The following is a 13,126-nucleotide window of genomic DNA, read 5'->3' on the forward strand; positions in this document are numbered from 1 at the left end:
CTACATCAGTGTTGTTGCAAGTGCTCTATTCCATTTATAAAACAACTCATTTCCTCATCTGGTGATGCAAGCATAGAGATTGGGTTCTTATCAGTGAACTGAGGTCTTTAGTACTCCTAAGTAAATAAGGAGCAAGATTTTGCTATATATTTACATGTAGCAGTCTAGAATAATAATTTTGTTACTGTAGAATACAAGTGTCACTTCAGAGGTCCCCTTTGGGATGAATTAGAGCTCCTTCATATGGTCAGTGGAGCCAACCCAGCAGAGTAGGATAAGGGTTTGAACCTGAGAAAGGAAAAATGCAGGACCGTTTTTTTTTTCTGTCCCTCTTCTATACATATGTGAGGTAAATATTTATTTCAAAATAATCTATGCAATAGCAAACATTGTTATTGAGGGGAGCAACCAAAGTTAAGGAGACATGGAGGCTGCAGGTTATTCAGGACAGGCAGTTCCTCAAAGTTTAGAATCTTCCCTCTGTACTGCTGAATGAGCTCCCCTCTTACCCAACCTCCTTACAGGATAGATTAATGAAGGAAAATAGATCAGAGAGGATGCTGAGTGTCAGCTCCCTTTCAGTGCAGAAATCAGTGGAATTTTAAGCACCTGTTCCCACAAAGAAAAGGTATATTGGCCTTCAGAGAGGCAGAGGCTCATGGCTCCTCCAGGCTGATACTCTGCCTTAGGGGCAAATGTCTCACTCACGTGGTCCAAAATACAAACACTGACTTACTTCAGTGTGAGCTTGACGTTGCAGGTGGAGCAGGAGAAGCAATTCACACACCAGGCCTTGTTAAGAGCTGATACCACTGCAAAAGTAAAAGCACCAAGTAAGAGGAAACTGATGGATTGCTTGAATTCAGATTTATATCCAAATTCAAATGAGGCCAGATGTGAAAACAAGCACTGTTGTCTTGCAACTGTGGGACTGCAACAGCTGCACTAACAAATGAAACAAGGACGGCAACCCAAAACAAGGAGAGAACAACTCTTACCATCTCCCTCTATCACGTGGCTGCAGTTGTAGCAGACATCTCCAAAGAGCTGCACAGAAAAAGAAATAAGAATACAAACTCATGTTGCTGACTACTCATGGTCCCCAAATCACACAGCTGGTGTGGACATTAAATACTAATAATCAAAGAATTCCCAGATACAGCAGTGGCCCCCAAATATACCAATTTAAATCTTCTGAATAACTTCTCATACACTTGCCAAATAGTCTATGTTCCTTTGGATCTCATACCACTAACCACTACAAAACCTTTTTTGTTGATGCCTCACACTCTAGCACTGTTAGGGGATCTTAAAGTCCTGTGGAGAAGAAAGGATGGGTAGAGTAAGATGCTTAGTGTAGACAAACATCTCCTGATGCTCAACTACAAACCCCAAAATAGAACTATTGCTAAAATACAGCCACTGTCAGAACAGCAACACTTACCTCTTATGAGAGAGTTATTGATCTGACAGAAGAAAATACCAAACCAAAACATTGTTCAGTCAAATGACACAGAAAAAACAGGGTTTGATTGATTTTTCTGTTTTTGTTTTTTTTTTTTTTATAATCTACTTTTCTATGTTTTAGACAACACAGCAGTTGCCTCATGCCCACAGAAAGAAGTAATTATCAAAGAAGCCCACACAAATACATTAGAAGTAAAACCACAGGGATTTTAATCTCAACCCATGGTCAGTGATTTTCTGTCAATGGCACAAATTAAAATCAATGTCCCCAAGACATTTCTATTCTGTTTTCAGCATCACTTTCCTGCCAAGAAAAACTATTATTTTTCTGTTAAATCTGACTAATTTCTTAATATTCCATCGCATCTACAAATTCAGATTATGCAAAATATCTGCATAGCTTTGCATATACACAACATGATAAAGCATTTGCCAGACACAACAAGTACCTACATCACAGATGGCTGAATTTACCTGATTATAATGAGTCTCACAATAGGCCAGCCCTTTTTTCTCATAGTGTCGGTGCCCCAAGAATGGCTTCTCACACTTGGCACAAACAAAATGCTGTAGAAGAAAAAACACCCCAACATTCCATGGCAGGCAAAACAACTTTCCCATCACCAGGTAAAAACATGGCAATAAATCCTAGCTCAATACATGATACTTGATCACAGAACAGTTTGGGTTGGAAGGGACCTTAAGGCTCATCTGGTTCCAACCTGGCCTTGGACACTTTCAGGGATGGAGCAGCCACAGCTTCTCTGGGCAGCCTGTGCCAGGGCCTCAGGGCCTTACAGGGAAGAATTTCTTCCCAGTCTCTAACCTAAATCTACCTCTTTTCATTTTTTCATTTAAAGCTGTTATCTCAATGTTTTAATGAAGCACAGACAGGAAAGATCTTTATGGAAGCAAAAAAAAAAAAACAAACCAAAAAACCAACAAAAAACAGAGATATTTAGTCTATTTATAGTGATTAAGAGTTGTATTAAGGATAGGTGGAAGACCTGCTGGAAGGGCAATCATCTTGTGTCTATCCTGATAGACTTGTGGACTACTATCTTGTTTGTTTCAGGGAAGAGAAGCAGGAACATAAACATAGTTGGCATGAATACACCTCAAATGAGCAGCAGCATGTCTCTCAGGTCAAGCCCTAGGAGGCATAAATGACTGAAACAAAGATGACTAAAAATCATCAGAGCAAGTTGTGATGACAGCTGAAAATTATAGAAACAATGGACTGAAAAGACTTAAAAAGCAAGAATTGCTCAGCTTTCAGTAAAAATTCCAACACTTATGTGTCTGGTAACTCAAATTGGAGAGGATATATCTGAGTACATCATACAAAATATGTACATTTATCAGTAAGCAAATGCTTTTCGGTGAGCCCTATTCCACAAAGATCATTACAAATTTTAAAATTAAGGTTATTATAGCTGTGAACACAGCTTTCTTAGGAAACCTGATGGCCCTGCTGTAACTCATTCACTCACAAAGGTGAAGACAATCCAAAGCATAAGCAATTTAGTGTAGTCTGAGTCCATATATTACAGACAACTTGCATGTCAACTGCTTCCCAGCAGCACCAGCCCTGTTCCAGAGGAGCTGCTGAAGGCAGTTTCAGGTTCAGAAGGGCTCACCTCGACGTGCCACTGCTTGCCCAGAGCGTTGACCACGCGGCCCTCGATGGGCCTGCGGCAGGCGCCGCAGATGGGGATGCCCATCTTGTCATGGCAGGGCAGGCAGTAGAGCTCCCCCTTCAGCTCCCGCGCCTCGGCCGTCAGCTCCTTCCTGCAACAAACCCAGCTCAGGGCACTGAGGGAAACTCTGCAGCGCCCAGGAGGAACTGCTGCAACACTAAACCTGAGAGTTAACTTAGGCAACATTCACATGACAAATACAGTCATTTTAGCTAGTGAAATACAGTCATGGTCAACTCATCTTTCTAAAATTGCTTTCTCAGTTTGCCAGACAAGAAGGCATGCAGACCATCATGTCTGCAGCTGGATACTCTCACAGACACACGAGGTGCACCTACACGGACACCACAGTGCCACGCTGAGACTTGAGGTATCTCTGAATGGGAGCGCTCAGGTGCAAGAGCCATCCTAGCAGTGCTCAACACTGACATTTACTTGCACTGTTATCCATTCTGGAGCAGCACTGTGCCCAGTTAAAATGCCTTCATGGTGAGTAATTCAGGTCAGACAGGTATCAGTGTGGCAATGGACAGTGCCACAAGACTGACACAGCTCATCAAGCCATTTTGTTTTTCTATCCAGGAATCCAAAGTTAAACTATTTTGGACAGCCTGGTAACTCCTATCTTTGGAAAACTCTACTTTGGTAATCTGCACACAGCCTTTCAGATAAACTCATGCCAAGGAACTATTTTCACTTTCATTATAAACTGTGTCAGAATAAGAGAATATTGAATGGCAAAATAAAATTAAAATTCCTGTAGTTTTTCCAAACTTATTTCAGTTTCTCCTCACACAATTTCTATTTACTCAACAATAACAATGTGAAGGCAGCAAAGTTTAGACCTTGGGAAGGACTGCACTGCTGACTCAACTGTTTGTCTCCCTCCTTTTTTGTCAGAGTTTACAGTATGGCAACATACCCACAGTGGGTGCAGTTGAAGTGATCTGGATGGTAGGAATCATTCCTAAACATCAGAGGCTGCTCATCAATTATCAAGTGGCACTTCTGACAGATGTACTTGCCCAGTCCCTTGGCTTTTTCACGGTTGTGGCATGGCCTGCACAGGTGCCTGGTTGAACAAAGGAAAGAAAATATTAAAAAATTCTTTCTCCTAAAACAACATATAATACATACTGTAGGAAGTACTTTATGTAACAGAACTGAACTTATGAGGTCAGAATAAACATAATTAAGTTTGGTGTCCAGTTTCACAGAGAAGAATGAGCATAAAGCAGTCACACAGTTGTATTCCCTTAGAAGACTACTCCAACATTCACTGACTGATGTGCCATCAGAGGTATCACCCAGTCATTCTTCTAGGGATCCTTTCCAACCCTCCAGATCTTTTCGGATATCTGGGCAAGGAAAGGCAGCAACACCCTCTATCTATAAGTAATGGATCCAACCATAGCAGAGGCATTACAGCACTGGAGGGAGTCAAGAAGAGAATAAAATGTATCAAACCAAAGTGCATTGCTTGAATGCCTTTTACCATGGCTGGATTCCTTAGTCTTCAGTATCTAGGAAAAACAAGAGACCTCTTGTTGCCTACAAATTCCTTTCACTCCTAAGTCAAAGAAAATTAAGAACGATGCAATTTCATGTAGTAAAAGCAGCTGCATTCCTAGCACATGTTCTTGAACACATTACAAGTACACTTCTAAACAGGCAGATAACCCAAATTTATGGTAGAAAAGCTTGGGCAAAGGCATAAAAAAACTTGTGAAGGCTGATGGAAGCCATCGGTTTTATCCCCATACTTAGGAGCTCTGAGGAGAAGCTGTTGCCTACTACCTATCCCTCTAGCTGCAACACTATGGGCTGGGGAAGAATTCATGGTAAAAGAAAGATGACAGAGAATAACTTCTGTGGGTTTCTTTGTCCCAAAACTAACAAGTCTGCTTCATTCCTTTCACTGCATCACTCACTGTGATATGTCAAACACTCATGAAGATTTACAGGTCATTCTCAAAACACATCAGACAAAAGTTCAAATGGAAAGGGCAGATTTACAGATTAAGCAGCAGGTTCTTCACAGGGCTCCTTCCAAAATTCTGCCCTGACGAATTATTTACCCTTAGATCTGTGAAATGAGGACAAGAATACAACACATGTTGTTCTGAGGCCTCAAACATTTATGACTCTCAGCTGGCAGGTGCCTGCCTAAGTGCTAAGCATCATTATTATTCTCTCCAAATCTGAGTCCTTCTGTCAGCAAGTGTCTCTGCCCAGGGCTGGAAGCACTGTCCGCCCAGACGGAGTCCAGAAAAAGCAGACAGCACCCCATTATAAGGAAACACACAGCTGTGCTCATCTCAGCATAAAGGCATCAATTTTACTCAGTACTGTCAAATGCAGAGTAATTATACAGGGCTGGACATGGGGACCCCGAAGCAAGAGTCCTGAAAGAGACCCCTCTCATTCAGCTGAATGAGATGCCTTCAGCCATTTGCACTGATAAACCATTATCAACCCCCACCCCACTCACAAACCCTCTGCCCTCCCACAGACCCTCTCTTTTGGAAGCAAAGGGAAGTGCTGGACAGGCTAAGCTGTTACCATAGCAGCCTCCCCTCTCCCTAACCCTCTCCCCCTCCCCCTTCCCACCATTATGGAATTATCCCATTCTGAAGTCTCCTGTTGTGTCTGTTAATACTAGATTTCCCCCAAACAATGCATCTCTCCACCCTCCTAAAATAATCAGGGGACTCCAAGAATTCTGTGTTTAGGGCTGGAGGTTCAGTAGCAGCCTTCAGTAAGCACCATGAACACTGGCATATTCATGCAGGATACTCATATCTATAGCAGCAGCCCCAGTGCCAAGAGTCAGCTGGGATGAAGACAGCTCCTCAGTGCTGGGGTGTCCTCTCCCCTGCTCTGCTGTGTGACTGAGCTGATAATGTGCTATCAGAGCAAGGAGGACACTATATAGAGGGGCTCCCCTCTCTGCTCTCAGCAACTCTGCAACTTTGAACTCTCAGAATCATCTTGTTTGCTCTGCTGTTTCTAATCTGCTGTCATCAGAAGGAGTTCGTTGAGACATTTCCCAAAAGGATCCTATAATCCACCCACAGGACAGCATTGTAAAGAGGTAAGAGACCAACTTTTGCTACTAGGAGCTTTTTTTTTTTTTTAGGAGCTTTCCTAATGGCATTAGTTTTAGCTGGTGCCAATGAGAAGCAGAACACATATTGAGGTGCATGAATATAATGGAAATGTCAATCTAAGAATAGGCAGCATTTTCTGAACTTCAAAGAATAATCTCCTCATCTTTATGTCACTCTTTCAAAACCAAAAAGGTTTTCAAACTTTTGTACCTAATGTATATCCATTTGTGCCAGTTGTATGGTATATCTAGTGCTCTCTGACACTGCTTTGATGCTCACGATAACCAACTATTTCAGCTGAAATACAGGCTCAGCAGAGAGTGATTTTCAGGAGAATAACTTCAGTCAGAAAAGGACTATTTCTAATGAAGAGTACTTTGAGTGAAGGATAGGAGACACTCATTTGACAAGACACTAAAGTCATAATCATAAAAATGCACAAACAGAAACTGCTCTAGCTGAGAGCAAGAGCAGGAATTTCTGACCTACCTCAAACCCTAACATACAGGTCAGTGGGCAAACAAAAGCTCCAAACTAGCCAGGTAACTGTGTTCAATGAGCTAAAGCTCTCTCCTGCTAGTTCTTTCATTAATGACAGACAGAGCATCTGCTGAAAGAGTGACTGCATTATGTCCAGCCTTGTGGATTGTTCTCTTGCTTGTTTCTGAGCAGAAGAGAAACAGGGCATGAAATATGGTCAGTGTGCATGCATGTATTTCAAATGAGCAGTGACACCCCCATTTCAGCTCAGCCCTGGGAGGCCTGGGATAATGGCTCATTCCAGAACAGTGCTCTGTTCAGCAATACATAAATCACTAAATATTCACACAACATCAAGAGTGCAGTCCAAGCAGAAATTACTGGATAATGAGCCAGACTCCTAAAGGAGTTTTTTGTCTGTAGAATGAAAGCCTCTTGCACCATACAGCTTAACAGAGACTACACATTATAGGTCATTTGTAAAGGTTTCTAGTTTGCTCTTAGCATTTGTACAGACTATAGGAATCCCAGTGATTTGTTTGTAAAAATAGAAAAAAACTAAACATATTTATTTTAAATCTATAGGATAAACCCAAGGAGAATAGGAGTGGAATTGCAAATAACTGCAAAGGGCTTTCAACACATTCTAGAGAACACACAGAGAATTATTACTTTTCTAAAACTGTAGAATTTTGCCAAAAGCATGTAAAGTCTAAAAATAAGCCCAACAATTAATTCTAGTGACATGTTGGCTTTTTTCTCAACCTACTCAAGTGCTACACCACTATTTTCACCCATTAACTAGAATTACAAAAAAACCCATTAAAGCTGTAATTAAAATTTCCTTTTAACTTAAAACATAAGCAAAATTAGAAAGAGGACCACTTCCTTTTTCTATAACTTCTAATCAGACAATGAAAAACATCTAATTTCACCTTGCTCTAAAAAGTAAATTAGATAACAGCAGGTCTCCTATGAAGGCTGTCATTTGCAAAGATTGAATCTATTTCAATTTTATCATTAGTTCTAAGCCTCTCTCTTCCTGACACACTGGGCTTCCAGATAGCTCTGACATTCTCCTTCCTACTCCAACCCACAGCATTCTGCACTGAAAGCATGCCTGTATAGAAATCCACAGCAAACTCAATGTTGTCATCAGTGAGCATAAAGCTCCTAACTTTGAAGTCTTGCCTATTCTAAGTCTGGCACTGACACGCAGCTGAATCTGAATTTCTAAGATCTACCTTAGGAAAGCAATTCAAATGAATTGGTTCAGTGTATCATGCTGTTAAACCCCTAATAATCATCTTGTAAACAGGGAAAAGTCTGCTTACTCCTTCACTTTGGGAATTGATTTAAAGCATTATCAGTAAGACAAGAGCCAACCCATACTTGCAGGTTTTATTTTGTAAGGGACAAATGAATAATATAAACAAAAAATTGTGGTCTCTGTAAACTTGTGACCTTCACACAAAAGAAAAAAAATCAGCTGGGCATTTTCCTTTTGTATGTCAAAGCACAATTTCACAAGTATTTTTACAGATAAGAACAAAAGGGCTGTACAGTCTTCCTTGCACATGCAATTGCAAGTAATAACAAGTTGCTATCTTGCCAAAAATACTCAAATCCAGAAGGGTATCCCCAGGCAATGCATGAAGTAAGAAGGGCCCTCTGTGGCCATAGGAAGAACTTCCAAATTTCTGAATTTCATCCAGTCTCCCTGCTGTTGACTTTGTCTCTTCAATTTTGAACCAAACAGAAGTGATCCAGCACATTAGTCTCCAGTTATTCCAGTTTTCTGTTCACCTGAAATTAACAGCAGCCAAACTGAACATATTAATTACCTTGGAATTTTCTTATATTTTCCAATATATTTGTTTGTCCTTAATCCCATTTCAGTTCTCTATGATCCCGATATTTTTGGGCATGTGAACAATGAATTCTGTTGGGGAGCTGGATGCAGTGCATAATGGATGTATTTAAAGATGTACTGAATATTATGGAGAAATGCTCAGTCAGTACAAAAGGCAAGGGTGAGCAAAGTGGAGGTACTGCTGCACAGACTGGAACACTTATGAGAAATCCAAGCAATAGAGACAATGCTGGAATTTCAGACCACCTGCATTTCCCTACCACCTATACCCACAGACAAGCAATGTACAAAAAGCCATGGGCAGGTGCTCAGAAAATCCTATCACACTTCTTGTTGATGCTGTTCAGAACATTGCAAACAGAGACTGGCAAAGCTAAGACCACTTTTGCTAAGCTTCTACTTGGAAAAGGCCCTGGATAAACTACAGTGGAGCTCAGGTTTTTGAGGGAGGAAAAGAGAGAGCTGTGGTGGAAGCTAAAAGCTGCAGGGAAGGATGACACTTTGAGAGGTGACTGACAGCACAGGCATTTTTTAAAATCTTCCCTGGGTCAATTCGGTGTCAAAAGAGATGTTGCTACCCATCTGAAAAGTTTCCTTCTACATTGGAACTAGGTGCATTTGCCTTAAACACAGGACTTTAAACTAAAATAATGCTCAAAGGTTTTCAGGAACCCTGTTGTTTTTTTAATAACAGCAATATTTGACCTGTCTTTTATCTCTTTTAAAAACAAGACAGATATTCTACGTTAGATCACCTTGCAACAGATACCTGTGCTCAGAAAAGCGACTCATCAGGAACTCCAAAGTTCTGAATCAGGCTTTCATACTGAAACATGGAATGTGCTTTCTAGTTAGATATACAGAACTCACTTCTACACCTCTTAACCAGACACACAAGCATCTCACTACCTGATTATAAAACTGCCCTCAGCACAGGCTAGAGACAAGCTCATCACCAGCTAGCCAGCTCTTCACTGGAGTTCCTTCCATGGGAATTACTGCTCTGGTAAACCCAGAGGGTATTCAGAGTTCTAATATAACATTTAAATTCAGACTGGCCTGTCATACCAAACACTGATGCTAGCAAACAGGAGACATTCTTGACTTTTATGTATGGGTTTTTAAATCTGTCTTTTTTTTCTTTTGTTTTCCACAAGTCCAGGCTATTCTGTAATATAATGTCTTAATTCTTTCACATTTAGGGCTTTTTCTTCTTCAGAACTGTGGAGAAAAATGAACGGGCCTGCAGCTTCAAGCCTGCTCTTCAACTGCTCAAATCAATCAAATTTTAGTTTGGAAACATCAGAGCAATGTGGCAAAGAAACACACCTTGAGAACATGATTTTTGCCACATTCTACTTTCTGGACTTCATCCTGGCTTTTGCTGGCAATGCCCTGGCTCTTTGGCTTTTCATCCGGGACCAGAAGTCAGGCACGCCTGCCAACGTTTTCCTGATGCATCTTGCTGTGGCTGACCTGTTCTTTGTGCTGGTACTCCCCACGCGGCTGGTGTACCATTTTTCTGGTAACCATTGGCCATTTGGTGAGATCCCATGCAGACTCACTGGTTTCCTTTTTTACCTCAACATGTATGCCAGTATTTACTTCCTGATGTGCATCAGCGTTGACCGTTTCCTGGCCATCGTGCACCCAGTGAAGTCCATCAAGCTCCGCAGGTCCCGCTATGCCCACGTGACGTGTGTCTTTCTGTGGGTCATCGTTGGGGTGGCAATGGCACCTCTGCTGCTCAGTGTGCAGACTGTCCAGATGAAAAACACAACTGTCTGCCTGCAGCTCTACAGAGAAAAGGCCTCACGCCACGCCCTCGTGTCCTTAGCCGTGGCATTCACCCTCCCCTTCGTGACTACTGTGACTTGCTACTTACTCATCATCCAGAGCCTGAAGAGTGGGAACAGAGTTGAGAAACACCTGAAGGAAAAAGCTGTCAAAATGATCATCATGGTCCTGATGATCTTTCTAATTTGCTTTGTACCTTACCACGTCAATCGCTTCATTTACATCCTCCACTACAACGGGAGCAGAGCTTCCTGTGAAACGCAGCGTCTGCTGGCCCTCAGCAACCGCGTCACCTCCTGCCTCACCAGCCTCAACGGGGCCTTCGACCCCATCATGTACTTTTTTGTGGCTGAGAAATTCCGTGAGGCTTTGTGCAATCTGTTTTGTATTAAAAAGACCATAATGTTGCCTCAAACCTATGAGGGTAAGACAAATGAAAGCTCACTAAGTGCTAAATCTGAACTGTGAACATGACTCTTGTCAGTATCAGTGTTTCATCTTAAGAACACTCTTCCACCAAAATCAGCTGAGAGCACAAATATGCAGCAAGACAGTCCAACCAGAGTCAAACTCATCCTGAAAGGGGAAGTTCTGTTGTTTTTCTGGGGCTGCCATTAACAAGAACCCTTTGACCATAGAGAACACATGTGTTTGTGTTGCTGAAACTGCAAAGAGAAGGACAGTTCTTCTGGTTTCCAAGAAATGAAACTGAGGGTTGAGCACTTAGGAATAGGGAAGGGGGACAATGAGGGAAATGGACCCATGAATTTTTTCTTCAAAGAACTTAATTCCCAAGGCACTCAGTGCTTCCTCTGTGCAATGCATACAGCCTTATTTAAAATTTCACATTGTGCCAGCAGTAGAGATCCACTCCTGAGATAGACCTGCCTGACAAAAAAAACCTCCATATTGGCACATCTTGTTCAAGTTCCTGAATTCAAAGTGTTTATATGTAATAGAGAGAAAATTGGTACTAAATGGTGACAAGAAAAAAAAACAAAAAAACATCAGAATGAAGCAATAAACCCAGCCTGGACAGGAATTAAGACAGAAAAGATTCCTAGCTTTAAGATGGTTTACAGTTCTTTTTTGTGACTTATTCCTTCACTATGGATAAGACTATTCCTTCACTATGGATAGAGTAGGGATTATTATTATTCTCACTGATACAAATTGCATCCAGCAGAACAAGCCTGGAAGTGACAGGTAGACCAGGTACAATGAGAAGGGAAAAAAACCCACAAGAGTTTCCCCCAATATTTACTAGAAGACTGCTTCAATGCTATGGATATAAATGTTACAGGAAATCATGTGACAGGTGAAATATATTACAGAGATACACACACCTATCTCTTTACTAGGCTTTGGGAACGAGTTCCTTACCATTTGAGATTTGGTCCACAAATTACAAAATCAAACATACTTTATCTTGCTTGAACTGCTTTTATTCTGACTGCTTCCCCAAAACACCCCAAGTGCTATTCCAACAGCCCACTCTAGCAAGATGAGACACCAAAATAAAATCAATTATGCCCAGCTCAAAAAACTAAGGCACAGAGGTTGCATGCAGTATGAAAAATAAGAGGGAGTTGAGAAGACTCCCTGCTGGACAGATACAAGTATATGACCTTTTCTTCCTTCCTTCACCATTTAGTTAGTGAAAATATAAACTCTAGGAAACTACTAATATATGGCTTTCATAACATATGAAAGCTTAAAATTAACTCTGAATTGTGGAACCCTGTCTGCTAACTGCTGGACTGTTTTATTTTCTTATAATGGTATGCTTTTGTATAAGCTCTCTTTTGTGTTTTTATTTCTTGTTTCTGAATTAAATGCATTAATCGACCTCTAGGATTCATTTTGTATTTCTGCATTTAAAATAAATGATTTCTGAAGACCAGTGGAACCACAGGCTGAAAAGACTTTGCTGTAATCATTGTGTTGTTCTTCTGGCCTTTTGCTACACTTGATTTCCTGCTCAGCAGCTTACTTGATGAACAGTCTGCCTGAGATCACCTAATCCCTTTTTCTAACTTATTATGCAGCCTTCTGCCTGAAATTCCTTTCCAGAACCCATTCACTACCCACTAAAATTTGAGTTTCTTGTTGGAAACAAGAACGTGTTTCATTGGATGAAGAACTTCTCACCTAACAAGCTATTCCTAAACTTTCTTCTGTACCTTTTCAAGCTATCCTTCTCAGTGTAAAACTAACTGACCACTCTCAGCAGCTCACAGCCACATCAATAACACGTTAATAAAACTTTCTGACCTCCTGCTCCCTCTTACCTGCCAGCATTCTTCACAAAACCCAGGTCAGCAAGGGTTACATCGCAGAGCTCACAGCGGAAACATTCTGGGTGCCAGTTGTTGTTCATTGCCTTGATAACACGCCCAGTAATGAACTCACCTGCAAAAGGAAACCATGAGATGCATGCAGAAAACAGTCTTATCAAAATCCACTGTCCTTCTACTTTAATTTCATAATTACTATTACAGTCTAACTTGGAAAAAAAACCCCAAATTATTCCCACAACCAGAATAACCCAAAATCACTGCTGGTATCATGCTTTATTCTCACCCAGAGCTCCTGACTCCTTAAAACAACCCCAACAACCTCAGCCCAAGGGACTGGATGTCCCAGCAATGCTGCAAGGCTTGCACAGCCCTGCAGTTAAGCCCTGGTGTTGATATTTG

At 41.2% G+C, this 13,126-nt stretch overlaps 2 protein-coding genes across 2 annotated transcripts in view; one reads left to right on the forward strand and one right to left on the reverse strand.

Moving 5' to 3' along the window:
* Nucleotides 1-13,126, reverse strand: part of LIMS2 (LIM zinc finger domain containing 2) — a 32,318-nt gene that overhangs the window by 4,118 nt on the left and 15,074 nt on the right. The window contains exons 4-9 of the mRNA XM_071437465.1: nt 12,719-12,839; nt 4,090-4,239; nt 3,108-3,258; nt 1,942-2,034; nt 999-1,047; nt 737-812 (exon numbers count right to left, since the gene is read on the reverse strand). Of these exons, the coding sequence (XP_071293566.1) occupies nt 737-812; nt 999-1,047; nt 1,942-2,034; nt 3,108-3,258; nt 4,090-4,239; nt 12,719-12,839 (640 nt within the window). The remainder of the gene's footprint in view (nt 1-736; nt 813-998; nt 1,048-1,941; nt 2,035-3,107; nt 3,259-4,089; nt 4,240-12,718; nt 12,840-13,126) is intronic.
* Nucleotides 5,917-12,336, forward strand: GPR17 (G protein-coupled receptor 17). The gene is made up of 2 exons (XM_071437466.1): nt 5,917-6,261; nt 9,833-12,336. Exon 2 carries the CDS (start codon nt 9,864-9,866, stop codon nt 10,893-10,895), a length of 1,032 nt encoding a protein of 343 aa, XP_071293567.1. The 5' UTR covers nt 5,917-6,261; nt 9,833-9,863; the 3' UTR covers nt 10,896-12,336.

This window comes from Agelaius tricolor, unplaced genomic scaffold (genome assembly GCF_023055355.1).
Source record: "Agelaius tricolor isolate 1412-34295 unplaced genomic scaffold, bAgeTri1.0.p SCAF_12, whole genome shotgun sequence".
Lineage (NCBI taxonomy): Eukaryota > Metazoa > Chordata > Aves > Passeriformes > Icteridae > Agelaius > Agelaius tricolor.

Excerpts from the sequence above, each read along its gene's own strand:
- GPR17 (XM_071437466.1), top strand. The coding sequence starts at position 9,864 with ATGAACGGGCCTGCAGCTTCAAGCCTGCTCTTCAACTGCTCAAATCAA.